The sequence below is a fragment of the Herpailurus yagouaroundi genome, unplaced genomic scaffold, assembly GCF_014898765.1.
Source record: "Herpailurus yagouaroundi ecotype Mexico unplaced genomic scaffold, PumYag 28, whole genome shotgun sequence".
NCBI classification, from domain to species: domain Eukaryota; kingdom Metazoa; phylum Chordata; class Mammalia; order Carnivora; family Felidae; genus Herpailurus; species Herpailurus yagouaroundi.
The window spans coordinates 62,233,425-62,257,594 of record NW_024412376.1 but is presented as its reverse complement, the minus strand read 5'-3'; the positions used below and the strand labels follow the sequence as shown (position 1 = coordinate 62,257,594).

At 38.2% G+C, this 24,170-nt stretch overlaps 1 protein-coding gene and 1 long non-coding RNA gene across 3 annotated transcripts in view; one reads left to right on the top strand and one right to left on the bottom strand.

Annotated features, from left to right (window-relative positions):
- The window catches only part of LOC121029957 (uncharacterized), a 66,870-nt gene extending 58,886 nt beyond the window's left edge, over positions 1-7,984 (top strand). The window contains exon 4 of the long non-coding RNA XR_005790003.1: positions 7,017-7,984. This is a non-coding gene — a long non-coding RNA (uncharacterized LOC121029957). The remainder of the gene's footprint in view (positions 1-7,016) is intronic.
- A 6,231-nt stretch (positions 7,985-14,215) lies between these two features.
- The window catches only part of ANKRD50 (ankyrin repeat domain containing 50), a 32,808-nt gene continuing 22,853 nt past the window's right edge, over positions 14,216-24,170 (bottom strand). For both annotated transcript variants that reach the window (XM_040474445.1, XM_040474454.1), the window contains 2 exons: positions 18,952-22,502; positions 14,216-17,336 (listed from right to left, as the gene is read on the bottom strand). In XM_040474445.1, the coding sequence (XP_040330379.1) occupies positions 18,955-22,502 (3,548 nt within the window). In that variant the 3' untranslated portion in view covers positions 14,216-17,336; positions 18,952-18,954. The remainder of the gene's footprint in view (positions 17,337-18,951; positions 22,503-24,170) is intronic.

Sequence of the window (24,170 nt, the reverse complement as noted above, 5' to 3'; positions counted from 1 at the left end):
AGGTTCTTCTCATGAAAAAAATTAGAGCTTTTACTACAAATAAAAGAATACTGAAATCCTAGTCCTGGTCCTGTCCCTTTCTCTCCATTCTAGTTTTTAAATAATTTTTTTACGGACAATGACAGGGACCACATGTGGTATTATTGGTCAATGTATTTTTTTTTTAAGTTTATTTATTCTGAAAGAGTGAACAAGTGGGGGAGGAGCAGAGAGAGAGGGAGAGAAAGAATCCCAAGCAGGTTCTTCATTGTCAGTGTGGAGCCCAAGGTGGGGCTCGAACTCATTAACTGTAAGATAGAGACCTGAGCTGAAGTCAGATGCTTAACTGACTTAGCCACCCAGGCACCCCTGGTCAATGTAGTTCAAAAGACATCTCTTTTTCTCAAAACTTAGTGGAAAGTGCCTTCATCCAATAAAGGTAAGATGAGAAGGAGAAGCCAGCATTGTTCATTTGACCCACATTACAATTTTTATTGTCCTTCAGCTTCTTTTTTTTCAAATTGTAATACGTGAGAAATCAAATACAACTACAAATCTTTCAACACTATTTTCATTACAGATTGTTCTCAAATATGGCTATTTTGCTTATGACATGAAATTTCAGAAAACTCTTCCAGAAATTCATTTGTGAGACCAAATGCCATCCCTTTGATATCTAGTTTCTACAAGGCACACACAGTCTTTATGGGAAATCCCAAATAAATCACAGGTTCCCACTGGAGGACATAACTCACAGTTTCATTTTCCTAAGTAGAATATTTCAGAGTATTTATTAGTCTTTGAAGAGAAAGCTTGTTGGTAATGTTAATTTGGCTTTTAATTTGCTTTTATCTATTTCTTATTTACTGCTGCTTACCTTCATTACTAACGGGGTAGGCATCAGGTATAAAATTTTATGCTACCTCTAGTTGCTAAATCCAAGCATGTAGCTATATCCACTACACTTAATCCTGATTAGTAAGGAAGAAAAAAAAAGTCTGCACCCAAAACCCCATTTAGCTGTTTTCACGGAATTAACTTGCCCCAAGAAATCTATGAGCCAGCAATCAGTCAGCATTTTGCGAAGAAATGTGCTATTCATTTAAACTAGCAACCTACACTGAACATCCATGGGCTGTGTCTATGGTCTTAGTCATAATACCAGAGAAAAGCAGAACAGCTCGTGTGACGCAAGAGTTAAGTCGGAGCTATTCACGCTAAAGCAGATCAATGACAAGAGTTCTAAATGAATGAAGAAGGGATAGTTATTTGATTGAAGTCAGTTAAGGTAGAGTATCATTTGCTAAACTTAGCAAGTCAGGTGGGAAAAAAAGGCAACTGGCACCTGTCCCGTGCCTCAACAGGTGTGTTACGTGAGTCAGCTCCTTTAATCTTGACCACCTTGCAGCGAAGGCATTATTATCTCCATTTTGTGAAAAGGAAACTGAAGCTAGCAGGGGTGAAGTCATTTGCTAGGAAATGGTAGATGTTGGATATGAAATGAACTCTGACTAAAAGAGTTTACACCTTATCCGTGGCCTGCTGCCCAGGCAGGAAACCTGTCTGGCATCCTTCACTAATTCATGGGGCTGCAAACAGGGCACACTGAAGAGGTGCTGTACTGGGTCATCGTGGGGTAGTTCCAGCTGGTGGACAAATCGACAAATGGGCCCACTTAATGTACAGGGGAGAAGATTGAATGGGCCCCTAATGAATAAACAATATTTTAGAATATTGACCTGGAAAATGAGTATTAAATTATCCCATTTCGTTGGCCTTTCTTTTTGAATTGGGAATACATTCAGTTGGTAAATAAATAAGAGCTGTCCAGTGTTAAGTGGGCATCTACCTTGGCCCCGAGGGCCCGGTGCCCATCTTCTTCCTCCCATATGTGAACTGTTGTTTATGCAGGTCTTACTGCCATCATTCTTATGCAAAAGGTAGCATAAGATACACATCGTTGGGCACCAAGCTTTTTTCCCATGACAGCATGTGGTGGGGCTTTCTCAGTGTTAGTGCCTGGTGAAGCCTCCCCACTCGCATTTGCCAGTTGTACTGCTGCAATGCATAGGTACACAAGGATATATTTAATGAGTCTCCTTCCTATTGATGGACATGCTTTTCAAATTTCTTGCCATCTCAATTTTTGTTTCTTTACCGTGTGTCCATTTTTGTCTCTTTCAGTGAATTAACTTGTACCTTCTTCGTTTTAAACATGTCCAGGCCTATCTGTAGGTAAACTCTCCAAGTGGGATTTCCAGATCAAAGAGAAAATGAATTTGCGATTTTATTACCTAGCAAGTAAATCGCTTCCAGAGGAATTGTAGCAGCCTGTATGCCCTTTTGCAGTGTAGGAGCATGCCTGTTCTCTCGTGGACTTTCAGAAAAGAAGTTTTTAAACAATCAGATTTGGGGATCTTTGTCAGATAGACATTTCTGATAGACAAAAATGTCATTTTTGTATACCTCTTCCACTGTATGTTGCCCTTGGTTGTTGTTTGCATATGTGAAAACTGCTGGAAATACGTGTTGATTGTATACCTCACCGCTTTATTGAAATCTTTAGTTGCTTATGGTGGTTTTTCTGGTGATTCACTGGGACTTTTCCAAGTATATGATGACAGTGTCTGCACAGAGTGATAGTGTCACCTTTCTTTACAAACTCAATCCTTGTTTTTTTCCTTTTCTAATTGTAATGGCTACTAACTTCAGAACAATGTTAAATAATAATGGTGATAATGAATTTTCTTGATTTAACCTTGACGTCAGTCGGCTGTATCTCCTCTTCTTTATTAAGCACAAAATGATTTTTATGCTGAGGAGTAAATTGTATCCTGTTTCTATAGTGTTTTTATCAAGAACTATTGTTGTGATTCATTAAATGTCTTTTGAGAATCCATGAAGGATATATATATTTCTCTTTAGGTATGTAATTAAAAGAACTGCTATATTAATAGCTTTCCCAATATTCAACTGTGCTTGAATTCCAGGAGTAACCCACTGGTCATGATAAAATATTTTTTAATGTAGTGTTGGCTTCTGGTTGCTGATATTCAGGGTTTTTTTTTAATAAAAAATGATAAGCTAATTAGGTCTATGGGTCCATTATTTTCTTTTTCATGTCATTTTTGCCATGTTTTGTACCAATTTACACAGGAAGTCCTCATTTTGCATTGTAGTGTGAAACTGTAAAAATGACCATGCCCCCTAAAACCATGCAAAGGGGTCTTAATAACCTTTGAAATCTGGACAGACGTTTCCCAGCAGCACCCATAGTTGTGCTGTTTCACCAAATAACGTTAATCAATTCATGCCAACTCCTAAGACAATGAAACCAACTTTTACCGGCAGTCAAGTTCAGTCTCCTCATAATCACTGTATATAGTTTCAACCATAGTGGCTTCCTGTCCTCAGCACATTTTAACTAAAAGATGTTGAAACAACTTTGGTTTGCTTTTTTTATATTTAAGAAACTTTGCTGACATGGTTTGCACTGTAACTTCATGGAGACTTGGATCTCACCTTATCTTTGCTTTGCTGTTGCTATGTTTCCTTTTTTTTTAATTTTAGAGAGAAAGAGGCAGGTGGGGGAGGGGTAGATGGAAAGAAGAGAGAGAGAGAGAGAATCCCAAACTGCAGAGCCCGAAGTGGGGCTTGATCCCATGACCCTGGGGTCATGACCTGAATGGAAATCAAGAGTCAGACTCTCAACTGATGAGCCATACAGGCACCCCTGTTGCTCCTTTTAAATCTTCTCTTGTATCCAATTCTACTGCAGCATCATCAATTGTCATGTCTTTGCTACACTTAAACCTTTGTTGGCCAATTTCCTCTTTCAATATTCCATTCTTGTAAAACGATACATGGGTTTGTCATTGGGAAAACAAGAAACAACACGATCTCATGTTTTGCTCTCTGTGCGTAAAGCGAATGACAGATACTCAATGACCCGTCACCAATAGACTTTGAAAGAGGTGACATGATGGACACTGGTCATAATTCACATCTGTTATGTACACAGTGATTTGTGGACAGAAAGCCAGCAGTGAAGTGTTTACTTTATGCAATTACTCGTGGTTAATACATCATGGTTACTGAAATTTGAACCCTGTTGTTGAGGGACTAGTGTTATTTAACAAAACTATAATAACAAGTTCATGCATTATGAAGATTGCATACAAAGTGTCTGAAAAGTGTTTTTTTCCACAGTGTTTTAGAACAGTTTTAAAGACATTAAAATTTTCAGCCCTGTCTCAGAATTCTCCCGTAAAATGATCTATTCTTGCTTCTTTTTTTTTTTTTTTCCTGCCCCAAGATAGCTATATTTCTTCTGTGGAAATAAGATGTTCAGAGTTTTAAAAATCTTATCTGGGGTCAGTAGTGGTCAATTATATTTTCTAAGAAAATGATCATTTTTCTTCAAGGTTTTCAAATTTATCTGAGTAGCATGAAATAGATAGATCTCAATGTATGCACCAAATAAGGTGGGTTACCTCAGGTTGATCTTTCACCTTAAAAAAGTATGTTTTTGCTTCATTCTTCTGTTATCTGAGTTCTGCTGCTATCGGGCCGTCTTGCTGTCCCCCTTCCCCTGAAACAATATTTGCTGCCCTTCATCCCAAGAAGCTTAGAAGGTACTCTTACCTGATCACAGCACACCCTCCCCTTTTATTTGAATCTGTGGATTATGTCTGTCTTCTGATTTCACTGAAAGTGAGGCATACAGGTTTTATTAATGTCCATCTTGTTAGTCTTGCATAAAATCCAGAAAGACAAAGAGAAATTCGACCTTGCCTTCATGTTTATACTAGAAGTAGTCACTGGCTTTTCAACACAAAGCTAAACAATTCTTTTTTGATATGTACATTTGGCTCAGTAAAGCTGGAGTTCTTAAAACTAAATTATTTGTGAATTCTTTTGTCATGGTAGCTGCCAGGGGCTTGGTTTGTGGGAAAAGTGTGATTATTAAGGGAGAGTTTGATAATGTGGTTTTTGGGAGATGATGGAACTGTTCTGTATCCTGATTGTAGCAGTGGTTATATAAATCCACGTCTGTGATAAAATTTCAGAGAACTATTAAAAAATGAAAAAAAAAAAGGGGCGCCTGGGTGGCGCAGTCGGTTAAGCGTCCGACTTCAGCCAGGTCACCATCTCGCGGTCCGTGAGTTCGAGCCCCGCGTCGGGCTCTGGGCTGATGGCTCAGAGCCTGGAGCCTGTTTCCGATTCTGTGTCTCCCTCTCTCTCTGCCCCTCCCCCGTTCATGCTCTGTCTCTCTCTGTCCCAAAAATAAATAAACGTTGAAAAAAAAAATTTTTAAAAAAATGAAAAAAAAAAACAAAACCATGGGGAATACAAATAAGGCCTGTGGGTTTTTTTTTTTTTTAAGTATTTTTCAAAGTCAGTTTCCTGGTTTTAGTAAGTGTACTATGATTATGTAATATCACTGGGAGAATCCAGATGAAGAGTACACAAAAACCCTAAATCATTTTTGCAAGTAAAATAAAAAGTTTGCTCACATTTGAGCAAATTTTTGCTCTAATTCTTAGATCTATTTCTTCCTATAGAAACTTAGACCTTTCAGATATTTAGATATACCACAAATAGGTAGTAAGAAACCCAGTAATATCGTTTAGTCTATGCACATTCAAGACTCAAATGTGTTTCATTATGTCATGGTTGTATTTTCATATAACATGGTTACTTTCACTTGAAAAATTGGATAAAAAATTTCTCAAAACTGGGATATGTAGGACTGATTTCTATGCTGATCTTCAGTGGGAAAACAGAGGCATCTCTGTTCAGTAGTGTGATAGGTTAAAGAAGGAAGTATGATCCACTTTTCTTTGAAATAATCAAATTTCACTGTGCATTCTCTTATGGGGAAAGAAGAATGTCAGAATAATTAATACAAAAAGTGAAATGTAAAATCTTAGAGGTTGATGTGGGAAACCTGGGAATGGGAAAGCATTCTGCTTGGATTAAGATCTGTCACATGATTGAGACTAATTTTTCTGTGTCAGTTCATTAAAGGAGGAAGTTGAACTAGATGGCCCAAGGCAGCACTTTACAAAGTGTGGCCAGTTTTCAGATAATACTGAGAAGCTGCTAAGGTGGCTGGCTGGGTTTGGAAAGCCACCAATCCAAGGTAAATTTTACATCAGAAATGATTGTTTTAAGCAGGACTGTAACACTATCCATTGCAGAAATAGTGATATCCCTATCTGACAACCGATTGAAAAAGTGAGAGTTCTTAAACCAACTCGTAAATTCATTTTCAGACCTTAGGGAAACAGTTATTCTTAATTATAATTGCTTTTTATCCATTGGAAATTCTGGATCACCTTCAATCTTTATTCTTAAACATTCCCCTATGAGTATATTTGACTGAAATATATCTTAAATAGCAGCTTTAGTGCCATGAAGTCAAAATTTTCTTTGAGATTTTCTGAAGTGCATCATTATCATGAAGGAATTCATTACTCAAGATCTGAATAGGGTCACTACAAAAAAAAAAAGGAGGAAATACTTCTGATAAAGCCTCTATTTGACTTTATAACTAATAACACATTTCTTTATTGTAAGCTTTATTTTATATTCTCTCTAGCTTTTCATTTAGTTTAAAAATGACTGACCAATGTTTTTCTTTCCCTTAAAATATATCTTTTAAATTGTTTACCACCTCCATGGGGTAACTACTTGAAGTTTTTACTCTCTTTTCAATCTATATTGGCATGTACTTCAGTAAAAAAGGAAAAAAAATATTTTTCTTTAATGCTAATTAAAGACTCCTTTTTTTTTTTTCCTTAACACTAGTTCTTACCCTGAAGCCATTGACATGTTTTTAAACTATTCCTGTGAATATTCCTGAGAGACACATTACAGGAGAACCAAATACAGGCAGATGACTAGGGGGACATTGCCCACACTTGCCCCTCTTCTCTCACAAAGGTTAAGGGTGTCACTCTGGGCACTGTCATCGCTGCCCTGTGACAAGGGCTGGAACCTACAATGACTGAGTTTGGTTTCTTTTCTTCCAGGAAGTACCTGTGAGTTTGGACAGAGAAGATGCCTATATCAGACAGAGTAAGGTTTGATGGGGTAAATATTTAGCATGTGGCCAAGCATGATGTGGCCACAGTGGGCTTCTCCCTTCTTCTGAAAGGCCTCGACACTACTAAGACAGTAGTAGGGTCGAGGCTAAGAAAGGCCTCGACACTACTCTGGGAATACCAAAGGACAGCTTGTTGAGTGAAGTGTAAGTATCCAGTCACTAAGGCAGTGACATGAAGCTGATCTCTTGATTGAGTCCCAAACAGCTCTGCCTGATCTCCACATGTTCTCTCATCTTCTTCATAAATACATTTATATAATTCTTCAAGTTCCACCAAATAGACGGAGACACACACTGACAAAAAGATCCATCCAGTTCTTGGTGTTGTCAGCCTGCCCGTCACATTCCAGCAACAAACGACCTTCGGGGTCTGAGGACACCTCCCAACAGTAGCACCAGCTTCGCTGCCTTGTTCCCTCTGAACCTACAAAGCCTAAAGCTCTCAGCTTATTTTACCCTCTAGTCCCTTCGAACTTGAGTTCTAATGTCTTGGCCATTGGTTTCTCTCTTCATTTGATTTGAATCATACATGCAACTATCAATGTCTCTTTGTCCCCCTCAACTCATCCTCTGACCTTGTTGGTGGTAGACAACTCCCCATGAATCCCTCATGTTTCTGCCCATCTTGTGACATCATTTGTCTGGAATAGCTTTTCGAGGATGTTTGTGTAGCAAATAGCCTTGGAAATATAGTATTTCCCCTCAGTGCAGAGGGCAGATTTCTTTGCCGTCTAAGATAAACACAATGGCTTTCTCCCGAACAAAGTTTGGGCAAGTCTGCTAGTGGCACTTTAATAAGATGGAGGGTCCTAGGCTCATAGTTCCTTAGCTGTGCAGGTAGGGTCCTCCTGGGTCTGCTTCTGCATCATTCCCATAGAGCCTGGGGCAAGGAGAACCGATGCAAACGCGAAGCCCATGATGCCTGCTGTTCTATGAGTAATAAATGTCTTTGTCCCTGACCTAAAGTCTTGTGTCTTCTGCTCGTGTCTATGAAACTGCGGCACGCTGACTTGTGAGCTTGTAAGTGGGGTGAAGTGTGTGATGTTACAGTTCTCGATATGCTTCAGTTGACATAAGCACTGTGGCTAGCATTTTCTAGCTGGGGTTTCCTAGCATTTGTGTCCTTTTCCTAATTTCACCCTGATTCCCTCTTCAGAATTCTGTATTCCCTATTGGATGCTATCTGAGGAATATAATTTGATGTTCTGTCCTCTCCCACCTAAGAGATGGGAGCATAACCCAAGCTAAACTTGCTGAAACTTAAACAGAATGACAGAAACAATGAAAACAATTAGCATTTTTTATCCCAGCTCCCTAAACAAATACTTCCTGCTATTTCTGAATATCCTTTTCCTAAAATCTATACATAACCTGAACTCTGCCTGTGTCCTAACCAGTTTTGTGACACTTCCCATGAATTTTGTGAATTTCTAATATTTGCCACATACATTTCCTTTGGCTTGAGTTAGTTACTTCTGTCTCCTTCAACCAAAGATTTCTAGAATAAGCAGCCTGGGTCTAGCACCCTGGAAGTCATGATGTGTTTCATATGTGTGCGGATTGCCTTTTCACACAACGTGGTTACCCTTCACTACAGTTTGGGATTTGGAAACAAGACAATATTAGACACATAAATAAAAAGAATAAAGGACTCTAAATTTCTAGATTTTGTAGATCTTTTCTCTGTCTACAAACTTATTTCAAAGCATTAATTTAGTATCTACTGAGCACCTCCTTTATACAAAAACTGCTAGGAATATGGCAGTGAACAAAAGAGAAAACGTCTCTTTCCTCATAGAGTTTACAATCTTATTCTATTCTATATCCTATTTTTACTCTTTCTTTAAAAAGAGGCTGTTAAAATATAAATCCTTTGTGGGCATAAACCTCGTGCGTTTTTTGTTTATCACTTTTATTGGTGACTAGTTATTAAGTGTCCGACAAATATTTACCGACTAAATACACAAATCTCACTTCCAATGAGAAGTTGCTAACACTGAAACATCTGCATTTTTGGTCACAAATAATTGCCCAAGACAAAGACTAAGAGCATTAGAACCCAAAGGGATTAAGGGGTAAATAAAGTTCTCTTTGTATTTAAATGAGGGCAATTTAAAGGTCTTAAGTTAGTATCAGTGTGACAAATTCTCACCGTCTGATGGACACTGAAAGCCATTCTTTATTAAATAAGAATTTGCTAGAAACTAAATATGATTACTATTAAAGAGAACAAATAATAAGTATGAGAAATGCAAATAATAAAATAAATGGCATTTTTTGCACAAATCAAATGAAATAGAATTCAGAACTTTAAGGCGAAACCATAGTCTTCATTAATTAGTTCATACAATCTCATCTTGCTGTCTCTTTTAGAGCCTCTATTTTTGTTTTAAGATCATTTCATTCTGGTACTCATTTTTTAACTTTTATGTCATCAGTCTTATTTCATTTTTAGTGGGCTTTTTTTTCTCACACGTCCAACTGTGTTTATTGCAGCTTTCTATTAAAATCGACATCGAATGAATTATTACCAGGTCTCAGATCAGATGTGTGTTACTGTACCAGGAGAACTTCTGGTGGATTCTTAGAGAAAGGGCCGGGGAGTGACGAATCTGCGATGTGGAGCTGACAGCCTACGCTTTCTTCCCTTGTTGCTTCCCCGAAAACCACTGATAAAAGGTTTGCTACGTAATTAAAGGACAAATGGATACGTTTTCTCGATTTTAGTGACAATTACTAAGGTCTTCTTAAAAGAATCAACTGAATTCAACTTAGCTGCCTCTGGTTCCAAAGAGGTCAGGCCAGGCTGGCTATCAGCTAAAAGCAATCCAACAGTCAGCCACATATGTTCTAATAAATGTTGAATAATTGGCTTGTTTTTCTGTTACATTCAATACACGCTAAGTGAATGGAACAGATGGGAAAGCAGTGAGAAGAGAATACATACTATTTTTTACTGAGTCTGATCACTCTTAGAGCTTGGGTAAGCTCAGTATGTTTTAACAAGTGGACCAAAATAGCAGAATTTAAATATTTCTCCCACAGCTGTTTCTGAATGAAAAGAAAGTGCCACGAAAGGAATAGTAACTGAACACTTACTATGTATGAGCTAACCCAAAAGATACAAAGATGAGTAAGACTCAATTCCTGTCTGAAAGAAGATTGCAGCGGGAGAAAAGGAGACAATATGTTTCACGTAATGCAGAAAAAGAACCATAAAAGTATGAAATACGGCAGTAATTGAAAAAGCACTTCTCTATGGTTGGGAGACTGGGACAAAGATCAATGTGAGCGGAGAAACAGCTCTGGAGGAGCGTAGAGGGTTCTAGCAAAAGCAACTGAGTCTGTGGGGATTGGGGGGCAGAGGGTTTGGTGTGTGGCCAGTGGCAGGTGGGGGCGGGGGGAAGGGAGTGGTAGCAAAAATGGAGGCAGCAGCAGCAGCAGCAGGAAAGACAGGTGAGAGAGAGTCTGTGCAAGGCTTTCTGTGCCATTCTGTAAGACATGATAGATCTGGACGGTTTCCAGGAGCAAACCGTCCTCAGGGCAACGTTCTCAAAAGATCACTGGCGCCTACCTGAAGGACAGACCGCTGAGGAGACAGACTGAAGGCTGGCTGGAGTCTGTGACCAGAAGAGGGCCATGCTTTAAGAGATGCATCTCAGTTTGCATGGCTGACTTGTGAGCTTGTGAGAAGGCACAACACAGAGGAGAGGAGTGCTGGAGGGACTTCTGGCAGACCCGGCGAGGCCCTAAACAATGATGGTAGAGACAGGCACAAGAATAAGAATGTCCAGAGAGTTAAGAGTTAGAGTCCCCCGTTAAGGACTGCTTCCTGAGGCACCATGACTCTGCCGTGCATTTTCTAACCCATGTTTTTTTTGTTTTTTTTTTTTAATTTTTTTTTCAACGTTTATTTATTTTTGGGACAGAGAGAGACAGAGCATGAACAGGGGAGGGGCAGAGAGAGAGAGGGAGACACAGAATCGGAAACAGGCTCCAGGCTCTGAGCCATCAGCCCAGAGCCCGACGCGGGGCTCGAACTCACGGACCTCGAGATCCTGACCTGGCTGAAGTCGGACGCTTAACCGACTGCGCCACCCAGGCGCCCCTCTAACCCATGTTTTAACAGGAATTCTTTAAAAGACTGTGGAGCGGGCCACTCGTCTCTTCACAATTTATTTTTGGGAAAGCAAAAGAGAACAAAACATTAGTCCATGCAAAGTTAAATTAACTTATTTTTTCCTGAAGGACGTCTCAGAGATGTGAATATGGTAATATGCGTGTTGACTGCTCAAGAGAGGAGACTAGCACAGGGCATTTGGGAAGCCTAGTAGAGCATTAAAATCTGTTTTAGACCTGGCCACACATTTTGGGAGCCAAGTGAGGTAACGTTACCTTGGAGTTTTAAACCTACGTGCCTGAGAGAGTCATGTGGGAAGTAGAAGCCCTCTTAGTGATTCAGCTGGGATGGGTATTTGGTTTTCTAATCAAACTATTGATTATTTAAAATTTCAGTCACAACGCTTTGTATTTTAACTTAAAACGTATAGCAGGGCATCCCTTGGTGAATTTCTTGAGGAAGGACCAGAGGCTTTTCTGCCCAGAAGGGCTCCCTCGGGATTTTCATGTCCAATTCCATGTCTAAGCCATACCCATACAGCTCGTCTACAATATCCGATGTCAGTTTCTTTAAAGTAGAATGGAACAGTCTATTCACAGAAGAACAGAGCTGATATTTAGGTAAGAAAGTTGATGGCTATCGGTTTGGATATACTGAACATACAGTGTCTTTAAAATACACCTGTGGCTTTTTGGCAGGTATTCAGAAATGCATAAATTGCCTTTCCATAGGAGAATTAATCACAATTACAACATTTAAAAAATATTTTTTAAATGTTTTATTTATTTTTGAGACAGAGAGAGACAGCATGAGCAGGGGAGGGTCAGAGAGAGAGGGAGACACAGAATCCGAAGCAGGCTCCAGGCTCTGAGCCATCAGCCCAGAGACTGATGATGCAGGGCTCGAACTTACAGGTCATGAGATCATGACCTGAGCTGAAGTCAGACAATTAACCGACTGAGCCACCCAGGCGCCCCAGTAAGAGCATTTTTTTTTAAATGTATACAAGTGTTTGTGCTTGTTGTGTCTACCTACTAAAATGTACTAATGGAGTTATTAAATTACAATCAAATCTCATAAAATCAAATGGTCTCATTTAACCCCTACCTTCACAATAAATATTATTTTCAGACACAGGAGGTTTATATTTAGATACGTGGTTATGGCCTACCATCTTGGTCAGGGTGATGGTCAAATAGATATGTTTGGTTTGTAAAAAATTATAGGACCGTACCTTAAGATTTGCATATTTTCCTGTATAGGTTATCATTCAGTGTAAGTTTACAAACAAAATGGGAGGAATGTACATCAATTCTTTTGGGACCTATCATTAGATCACATTTCAACAAGTAGACCAAAAATAAGTAAAAGCTGTAAGTAAAACTTCTTCTAAACATTGCAAATATATTCATGTATGAATGTGTTTCTTGTTATCTAAATTTTGTCAGTATGGGTAATGATCGTGTACATTTAAGACTAGTAATCTAGGGGCACCTGGGTGTCTCCGTCGGTTAAGTGTCTGACTCTTGGTTTCAGCTTAGGTCATGATCCCAACAGTTCCTGGGTTCAAACCCTGTGTAGGACTCTGCACTGACAGTGAGGAGCCTGCTTGGGGTTCTCTCTCCCTCTCTCTCTGCCCCTCCTTTTGTGCTCTCTCTCAAATATAAATTAACATTAAAAAGGAAACACTTAAAAAGAAGGAGTATATCTAAATATGCAGTAAGTTTCAAATGAGTCCATTGTAATACTGGATAATTTTAATTTTACTATACTAGCAAGACGGGTAAGCAAGAGGCCCTATTCTGAAACAGGATTTAAAAAAAAATTTTTTTTTTAATGTTTTTATTTACTTTTGAGACAGAGACAGAGCATGAGCAGGGGAGAGAGAGGCAGAGAGAGAGGGAGACACAGAATCTGAAGCAGGCTCCAGACTCTGAGCTGTCAGCACAGAGCCCAACACGGGGCTCGAACTCACAGATTGAGACCATGACCTGAGCCGAAGTTGGACACCTAACTGACTGAGCCACCCAGGCGCCCCATCCTGAAATAAGATTTAGTGCGTGTATTTGCTTGATAATTGAAAATTTCCCCCAAATCCAGGAATCTAAGCCTTCAGAGTGTATATCACTATTAGTTGGAATCCTTCCAACTACTAGGGCAAAGGAATGGAAACCTTAGTCATTGCCAAGTTCTCACAGTGTATGTCTTTGGACCACCAGCTAGAAAACTCCATAAAAGTTTTAGTCAACCAGTCTGTTTTAAAATACTTCTACGTTCATCACCCATTTGTGTTTAAGCATTGTTATTAAAAAGTTGAGTTAGATTCTTATTAATACAACACATTTAGAAAGAATGTATGGTAATTACTGCAAAACTCTGTAATTATCATAAAATTGACAGATAATACCTAGCTGGCCTTTTCAGAAACCTCTCTTTCGAATAATATACTGTATGTATTTACACACACGCTCATACATGTACAGGATGTTGTGTTCTGGTGGGAAAAGCAGAACATGAAGCGATTCAACTTTACCGAGTGAAGAATACATAGAAATTTATTTAGAAAACGAATGACCACACTTGCAATAAACTCCAAAATATCAAGTGTGAGATGGCCATACTGTTCTGATGATCACGGAGCACGCATGCACACAACTGATCAGGTTACGCAACCTCAGAGTCATGAAGCCAGACATGGGGAGGTTCAGCAGTTACATGGTGATCAGTCGGCGGGAGGGGGGGGGGGGAGAACACCAGGTCCTTACAGAAACTTTTCAGAGACATAAAATCTAGATCTTTTTGGTTTTCTACCTTCTTCTGTGAAGTTTTTACAACTTAGTTTTTTTCTTTTCTTCTTTTTTGGTAGAATGTTCCCAAATTCATTTTCTCCGTACTCCGTATTTATTTAAAATAAGCTAACAACTTAAAAGTAATAGTTGTTTCTACTGTAAACATGTCATGCACGTTCTGGTGGTTCAAGGGTAAAATTAAAACAAGATATCCTCTAGAGAGCAAATATATTTATTATGCACTTTCATATACATAGGGATTTTTGCTTAATATAATACAAGGAATAAAATAAAACTTTTACAATGTGAAATTCAATGTACATTTTAGGCTATTTACATACCCCAAACCAAGGAAACAATAAAAAGAAACCATTTGTCTGCAACTACATTTGCTGAGAAGTGTAAATGGAGCAACATTAAGCAAAACGAACATTCGCATAGCCAAACAATAATGAGAAAACTACTCCTGTTTCTAAGTAGTGACTTGTTTTTGGTAAGGACTCCAGTAGGGGTGGGGAGTGAGGAAGGAGGACAAAAGATACGGGCATCACCTTGCAGTATGCGGAGTGCCAGTCACTTTTCCTTCCAAAACCTTTCCTACACACATTCAGATTTTAATTTTTCATTACTGTTGTTGTTTTTGTTTTTTTTGTTTTTTTTTAAAATCGCTTCCCTTATTATCAACTCATGACTTTTAGGGAATGGGCACAGGCGGAATGTTAAAAAGTTATAAGCACACGGCATCATATGCGTGTAGTGACGCCAGGTGATTTACAAAATTGAAGCATTTTGATGTTTAAAATAGCTCTTTAGGCATTTTAAGTTGGGGGACTAGTTTTTACTCTTCTTAATGAAGCAAAAGCTGTTTTCAGTCATGCTGTTAAATCCCCAAAGAAACAAGTAGGCAAAGCAGGGTATCTCCAGCACTCTTATCATCCTTATCCTAACTAAAAACCTCTTCTGTCCTATTCCAAAACACAATGAATATAAAAACACCCAGAGGACTACTTACTTTTGAAAATCATATTTTTCCAACAGGTTCTCTTCCTACCAACTGTTTCAAGTGTACATAATATGGATACGAAAACATTTAGCTCTTGGAAAAACATAAATCCCTTATGTAATGAGTCATATCTTTGCCCTTTGGCCACAAGGTGCATTTTTGTAAAAAACAATAAAATTAAATAAATACAATTCCAATAATTCAAGGTTAATAGAAAAACTGGCAGCTTTCAGGGTTCTCTTTCTAAAGAAAAATACACCTAATAAGAAATTAGAGCTTCATCTTCTACAGTAATGTAAATGTACTGTATTTGAGATATGAGTAACATTGGTTCTAATAATAGTATGTATTCATATTTATCAATAGAATCATTAACACTTTTAAGGCTACTTTGCAAGAGTCCTATTAAGTGTATTTAATAAATGTCCCATAGGGACAAAAATTCAATACTTGAAACATTCACATTCGAGTTATCAATATTGCCATGTCACCTTAATATCGATTGACCTTATCTCCTATTCCTGATTATGACTGATGACACAAACAGAATGTGTTTTGATGACTTTAAAAAATAAAAACAAAAGCCTCACGCGAAGATTCAAGTGAGACACTTATCACAACTAATCACACGTTTCTATTCCTGTGAACAATGTATCCCATGTACCCTTCATGTATGAAGAGGACAGTACTGACCTCTGTTATTAACTAAGACATTTTCTAAAGGTTGTTTTTCCGGTAGTGGCAATGTTGTTGTGCTGAATCTCCAAATTCTCTTTCCTCATTTCTCTTTCTTATCAATAGCACATGGGAAACAGAATTTCTGGGCTTTCTAAAATTCACAAGGCTTATTCAAAGATCAGACTCAGAACCATGGCTTCTTAACAATAAATCCCAGCCTTTCCGGACATACACACGGCCCATCTAAGCCAGCTCCACTGGTTTAGTCCATCAAGAAGGCCAGGCCGTGGGTCCGATGGTCATCTGAGCCAGTCAACTTTGTGTTCCTTGTCACAGACTTCACCTTTAACCCTGCCATCCAGTTATCCTGTGAGCCAATTGTCCAAAGAAGAAAACAGGAAAGAGTATGTGGACAGAAAAGTGCAAATCCATCACTATCGTTTACCAAGTACCAGTAAAAAAAATACACACGTGCTATGACTGACAGGTTAATGGCGTCATCTGTGAAGGACGGCACATATTACACATTCATCAAAAATATTTATCCAATTAACCACTAAAATGGATTCCGCTGATTTTTGAGTTGGGGCTACCTGGGTCATGCAGTGATTTATAAGATAGAAAGGACTGAGAGAAAAGCCAGCATTAAAATCGACACTGGTAAATTATATTGTACTTAACTGGACAGTTGAGGTAAGTGTAGTCGATGAATTGTTCAGGGATCAAAAATCTACCCTCAGACAGGTGCATCTCCCTCTACGTACACACTCCCTGAGGCATGGCTTTGTCCCTGAGAATTTTTATGCCTCAGAAATGATAGTCTGTCTTCTTGGAGGTGGAATGACAAGCGAGTGGAAGGTGAAATTGCATCCCAGTGAATGAAACAGAACTTTGTTCTGCCTATAGTGTGTTTTTTCCTCTATCTCTCTCCCTTTCATCCTTTCCTCTGTTTTTCTTTTTTTCATCTTTAGCCAGAGACCAGGAAGATTCTACTGGGAAATCCATATTTAAACTACTTAGAGCAGCTCCCTAAAATACTAGGATTATTTTCAAAAAATCTGTCAAGAAACCATTTTTCACTTCAGTGTGGCATTAAATAGAAACACATTTTCAACCAATGCCGAAGGTGTACTGAACATAAAATAGTTGCATGATTTATTTTATTGAGCAACATTTTTAAAGATACAAGAAACAAGCCATACACTACAACGATGTAAATGTGAAACAATATGCTTAAGTTTCATTTGCCACAAAAAGAAAAAAATAAAATAAATACAAAGGACACTGCCTTTTCGTATATATTTGATCATGGCACATGCACATTTATCAAATCTTAACTTAAAATACTTTACGCAAATTTTTTTTTTCAGCTTTTATCAGGGAACTGCAGTATACATCTGCATTTTTTTCAAAAAAGTGCTTATTCTTATGTAGTGAATACAAAGCACACAAAATGAAATTTTTTAAGCACAGAGGGTTACATTGAGAAGGCAGCCTTACTATTTAGGCACATGACAGTAATTAAGGTAACTGTACTGCAGATATCACATTCTTCACTTTTTTTTTTTTCAGCAAATCAACAGGCATTTTATGTTTTCATCCAGTAGCTGAAGAACCACTCCAATCACAATGTCTTCTGTTTCACAGAATAGGAAACTAATGCAAAAGTTAAAAAAAAAATTAATGTCTACATTATACTTATTATATAACTACATATAGTTTTAAGACCCTATATAATTATATATATTTATGTATTTACTATATAAAACATAAAGTGGACACATCTATTAGAGATTCATTATTTAATTTACAATCACTTTTAAAGAATCCACAAAATGTTTACCTTCATTAATGTGTTTTACTGTGTAATATATATGTATACTTTGCCTTTACAAAGTAAAGCACAAGATAGCACAAGAGTTAGAGGGTTGTACCATCAGAACTAAGTATTTTTAAAATAAGTCACATTGGAGAATGAACTAACTACTTTATACAAATTATTTCGGAATGAGATTTGACCAGTCATCCATAGATTCAGATTGAATGGTGTTTACTATTAGAAAGCACAGGAAATTTACAATTTATAATAATGTTTCACCTAAAATACCCCTAAAATATATCTCCAAAGACAAAAAAAAGCAAGAAAGCAAGAAAGAAAGCAAGAAAGCAAGAAAGAAAGAAAGAAAGAAGGAAAAACAAACCAGAAAGACAAGGGATATTTCAGTTTGCTAAAGAGTACATTTTTTTTAAAGAATGAAAAATGATTAAGCAAAGTGGGATAAATATACCTGTAGTATAAAATAGCAAAGAATCCTAATGAAACCATTGGATTTATCTCTAATGAGAGAGATGTGCTTCTGAAAAAGTATCTATTATATAAAATTATGTATATATTTTCTCACTAAATTCCCCTATGTAATTAGTGAAGTGTCCATTGTGGTGGAAAGAAAAAAAAAAGTTTGTATTTAAATCTGATTCTATTGTGAGGTTTAAACATGTAATTCTTATGTGTAAATATAGTGGGCTCTAAATACCCTCTTGTGCATACATCCAACTTAACATCTTTCCTCACCTCTTCTTGGTGTGTGCAAATTTTATTTGGAAGATTCTTAAGAGATCTGCCATAGTAAAAATTACCTTCAGCTGATTAAATCTTTGACTTCTTCCAGGGTGAAAAAGGAAGGAAATTAACACTGACTACCTATCTACTAAGCACTACATATACTATCTTATTCAAACCAAAAAGTGAGTATTACAGAAATGGTCCTCTCCTCTCCCTCTATTGCCACCAAAGAATTTCTAAGAAGGGAAATGACTATGTAAGAAGAAATTCTTACTGAGATTCATAAGTAGTATATTCATTCATCCATTCACCTACTCAATACATTTTTACTGAAAAACTAATATAGGTCCAAACAGTATTCCAAGTACATGGAATATAGCAGAGAACAAACAGATAAAAACCCCTACCTTCACAGAACTTATATTTTAGTTGGGAAGAGACAAATAATAAACATAATAATAAATATATAACGTATGTGAAATAATAAGTTCTTTGGATAACAAAAAAACCCAGGAAAGGCAAAAAGAGAATGCTGGTGGTGTGGGGCAATTCAAATTCACAAGGGCACTAAGGGAGGTGCTGCTGAGAGGATGTCATCTGAACTGATTAGGCGAGGGAACTGGCCACATGACTATTAGGGAAAAGAGTATCCTCAGTAGAGGGAACCACACTTTTGATATTTTATTCTTTATGTTGATGAAATGTTACCTTTTATAATGGTGTTTCCTTTTTATAGTTGAAGCTAGGGTCAGAACCCTCGATCTGAAGCTTCAGGGCTTGTTTAAGGCTTAACTCCGTCTCTGAGGAAGGATATCCCTCTAACACTTCCTGATGCCCTCTGTCTTGTATTGTCCGTGGGACTGAAACCCTACCAAGAAAAACCTGGTTGCTCTGAAGATGATAATTGGGATTTGTCATTATTCCATTTCTCTTCTTCTGCTCCCCACTTTGTTGATGAATAAGAAATTGCTGTTGAGATCGACCAATTTCTTGCTGAGTTGAAGGTACCATAATTTTGCACTGAGATTCTGCTGGCGTCTGTTTAGGGGGTGCACTAGTACCAGATTTGGCTGTAGGTCCTCTTTTATCAAACTGAGTCATTTCATACTCTAAAACCTTTGGCTGTGAAGAATTATTTTGTTTAGCCTTTTTTCCAGCTGCCCCCGATTTGCTGGAATTTTCTGACTTCCCCCCTTTATTTGTTTTAGTTGACTTCAAACTGGGTTTTACTTGGCTCCACTCAAATTCACTACTCGGTGAATTATGGCTCTGTCCCAGGGACTGTGTTGTGGAAGACGGGGAAACGATGGACTGTCGACTTCTACTGCGCGGCAATGAATGCTGCTGAATTTGTTCTGTAAATGACAGGCTATGAAAGCTATCAATTGGCACTGTTTGGGCTGTTGCTGTAGATGAAGTAGTTCTCAAAGATGAGTTTTTTGAGCTTTTCAGGGAATTATTTGACAATGACGACTTCTGACGATCGACTGTAGAATCTGGAGATTCCGAAGGAGAACTGAATGCATGGGCTGGCCCATTAGGTAAACCACGCAGTGAAGGCTGCACATCCCCTCCACCAGTACTGCCAGAACTATTTGATTTAATTGTTAATGACTGCATTTTTGAAGACGCCGATTGTAGAGGTTTTTGCTCCATTGTATGAACAGGAGACGGGGAACAGCCATTCAAAGTAGATGCACCATATTTTTCTAATAATTTAATTATTTGAGAATGTCCGTTTTTGGCTGCAACCCGCATAGCAGTGCGTCCAAATTGATCGGCATGGTTTGGATCAGCACCGTGCTCTAACAAAACCTGCACAACATCAATGTGCCCTTCCTGGGCTGCAATACAGAGGGCAGTCGCACCTTGATTGCACGTATGGTCAACTATGGCACCATGCTCAATCAGAAGCTGAACCACTTTTACGTGGCCCTGCCAAGCTGCAGACTGCAAGGCAGACCGCTTTTCATTGTCTGCAGCGTTGATGTCAGCATGGTAGGTTATCAGAACCTGCACCATTTCCAAATGGCCTTGCCAGCAGGAAACATGAAGTGCTGTCCTTCCTTCGGCATCGCTTGCTTCTACATTTGCACCGTTTTCTAAAAAATACTCAGCCATCGTAAGCTGGTTTTCTAAGGCCAAAATATAAAGTGTAGGCCTACCATCAGCATCTTTGTAGTTAACGTCAGCTCCGTGGCTAAAAAGTAATTCAACAATGTCCCTATGCCCTTCTAACGCAGCAACACGCAGCGCATTTCTTCCATCATAACCTCTCTGATCAACGTTGGATTTATTTTCCAATAAGATTTGAACACAATCATAATGACCCTCTTGCGAAGCTAGTATGAAAGGTATTCGTCCATCGTTATCGATCTCATTTGTTCTAGCACCTTGTTCAATAAGTGCTTCACATATTAATCTGTGACCTTCAAAAGCTGCCATATGCAAAGGTGTCCATCCAGCATCATCTCTGTGATTTTCATCTAACCCTCTATCCAGTAAGGTACGTACTACCTCCACATTTCCTTGGGCTGAAGCTATGCTGAGGACTGTCCTGCCCTCACTGTCAATGCTATCCACTGCTGCACCCCAAAACAAAAGTGTGTTTACAACTGACGCATGGCCCATAGAAGCTGCTGCTAGGAGGGGTGTGCGACCGTTGTTATCTGTATGGTCTACATCTGCTCCCCCTTCTAGAAGCAAGTCAACCACATCGACATGTCCTTCATAAGCAGCTACCAGCAACGGAGTCATGCCATCTTTATCACAATGATCTACTTCAGCACCTCGGTCAATTAAAAGACTGACAACCGATGCATGTCCTTTACTTGCAGGCACACAAAGTGCAGCTACAGAGAGAGCGGTCCTGCCGTCGACATCCTCATGATTCACTTCTGCTCCGTGGTCCAGCAGGTGTTCCACAATTTCTCTATGTCCCATGTAGGCTGCTGCTATCAATGCAGTTCGACCTTCATTATCAGCTTTGTTGACTTCAGCACCATGTTGTAGCAAATTCAGTACAATATCCTCGTGACCCCCCCACGCTGCCGCTCTCAAGGCTGTTCGGCTATCAGCATCTGCACAATCCACTTTTACGCCAGCATAAAGTAGTGCAGAAACTACCTCCGTATGGCCACCCCAAGCAGCAGATCTTAATGCTGTCCAACCATCTTGATCAGTATGATTAATGTTTGCTCCACACCCGATCAAACAATTAACCACCTTGGTATGTCCTTGTCTAGCAGCTAGGGTAAGTGGTGTATGTCCATGAGTATCTTCTATCTCTAAATCTGCTCCCCTGGAGACAAGTAAATTCACGACATCAAGATTGCCACTGTATGCAGCATTAGCCAATAATGTTCTCCCATTTGAATCACATTGATTTACTGAAGCTCCATTATCTAATAATGTCCGAATGGAATCCTCTCTTTCTAAGGCTTGTCGGACTATGCATGATGTGCGGTCATCTTCACTGTTGACGTGCGCACCAGCTTTAACCAACAGCTGTAGCACTTCTTGTTCCTTGGGTATTAAAGTAGACAGAGAATCTCTGACAGGTGTACCATTCCATATCATCCAGAGAGCTAACTCAGCTGTCTCTAACTGCAAGTTTGAATTAATTAAATGCAATGCAAATTCTTGTGCTTCCAATGGTGTTAAATTCTTGGCTTGACAGGTATAACTCATAGCCAACATTCTGTGTCCTTCTGCTGCATTACATAAATACTTCTGAGTGCAGTGTTTCACATCCAGAAGCCACTCTGCAAAACTATAGTGAAACAGTATTTTAGTATTTCCTAGTCCATCAACAAGAAGTTTGGAGAGGACATCTAACTTACGTTGAAAGTCTTCCAAGGTTAATGACATATTTTTAGTCCAGACTGCATGATACAATTCTGTTATGGTCAAAGGCCGGCAGGCTGCAAGAATCACATTCAAAATGGGCTGGACTTTTGCAAACTGTTTCCTTACAAAAAGTCTCTGACACAGCCAGAGATACAGACCATTAAGAGTTCCTGGGATGTCACGAATCTCTCTTAACATAATGAAATTTTCTACAACTCCGTCTAGAACTCGTTCTAGATAAAGAAAGCATCCACTGCTTTTAATGTGAAGTTGATTTAACATCTCTGCAGTTTCTTTAGTGAGATGTTGTCGCAAAGCTTCTTCTTGATCTAAACGATGAAGGATGTACTGCTGAACATCCTTAACGATGTATGCCTTCCGAAGGTCATCTAAACTTATTTTTCGAAAACCTACAGAGAGAAAAAAGTCGGTGTCATCAGTTGAAAATGATCACAGAGGTTGCCATATATTCAAAGAGGATATCTTCAATACATAATAAACTAATAAGCAAATAAATAGATAACAAATCAATTAATACCAATAAATTAACACCTATGAGTATACAAATCAGTTCTCTTTTCCTTCTGTAAACACATTAAAGATAGATAAATTATTTCATTTTTCTGTCTACGAATGCAACTGTTTCTTATTCTTTTAGTGGCTCAGAGCTCCACTCAACTTTAGTGATAAGGGGTACTAAACTCAGCATTAGGACAGTCTTACATGCGTATCCATAAAAGCACCTTGGTGAGATTTTCTGAAGTCCCAAATGACCAGGAAAAAAAGTTGCCAGACAAAACCAACAATACTTGTTTGTTTTTATAAGCTGATTTTTTCACATGAAAAATGTATATATTTCCATCCACATACCTGAATATACGCTAGCTTTACTTATGGGACTGAATATTTACATCCAATTAGAGTATCACCTGTCACTGCCTTTAAATTACCACTGTAAGTGTCCTTTCATAAATAATACATATAAAATGCTTATGATTTGGAAAACAAAGCTCTTTCACCTCTAAATGCTTTATAATATGAATTTAGATAGAATAAATTTTTTTTAAATGCTTACTGATTTTTGAGAGACATGCACACATGGAGGCGGGACAGAGAGAGGGACAGAGAGAGTCCCAAGCACGCTTTGTGCTGTCAATGCAGAGCCCGATGCAGGGCTTGAACCCATGAATCATGAGACCATGCCCTGAGCAGAAATCAAGAGTCTGACACTTAAGTGACTGAGCCATCCAGGTGCTCCTGGATAGAATAAATTATAAAGTTCATCATTCATGATAGTTATTTGTTCATTTAAACAGAACTAAGAATATCTGTTAATCAGTAATCTGAATATCCTGAGTTAAAGTTACTGAAAATAATTGCTTTTTTAAAATTGCAACTTCTAATCCCTATACATGTAATTCCCTTAGTATGAATACGCACAATTTAATACATTGGTATCACAACACTTTTAGCCATTTTTTTTTTATAAGAAAAGGCTGAAAAATGTTCAAAATTTTTAGGGGAATAAAAACATGATTTACTGAAATGTTGGACCATGTGTCTGTTGAACCACTTTTGTATTCTTACTGAAAATATTTCTTAGGGATGGAACTTCTCAGTGCTGGTGACAGAATGACAGTGATAGGATGTGTGCCAATATTATAAACTGATGTTCACTGCAATTATTTATTATACTGAAGAATCTGTGAGAACAGGGACTAGTTCTGTTAAATCCTCAGATATGAGTAGATGAAACTTACTTAGAGCCAGTAAAACTCTTAATGTTCCTTCCCTGTAGTGATACACTCGCAAATTCAATTCTGAATACATACATTTCAATTCAAAACCCATATATTTCAACTTAAAACATTAGCAAAAAGCAGAAAGAAATGTATAGGACATATACAAGGAAAACTGAAAAAAGATCTAAGAAAAAAAGTTGAATAAAGAAAAAATATGCTATGTTCATGGATGGAAAGAAAGTGTATATTTCAAACTTCTCCTAAATTAAAAGTTTTAACCAAACTTAATAATTCTTTGGTTTATATCATTAATAGTTCCAATTTTTAAAAGTATGC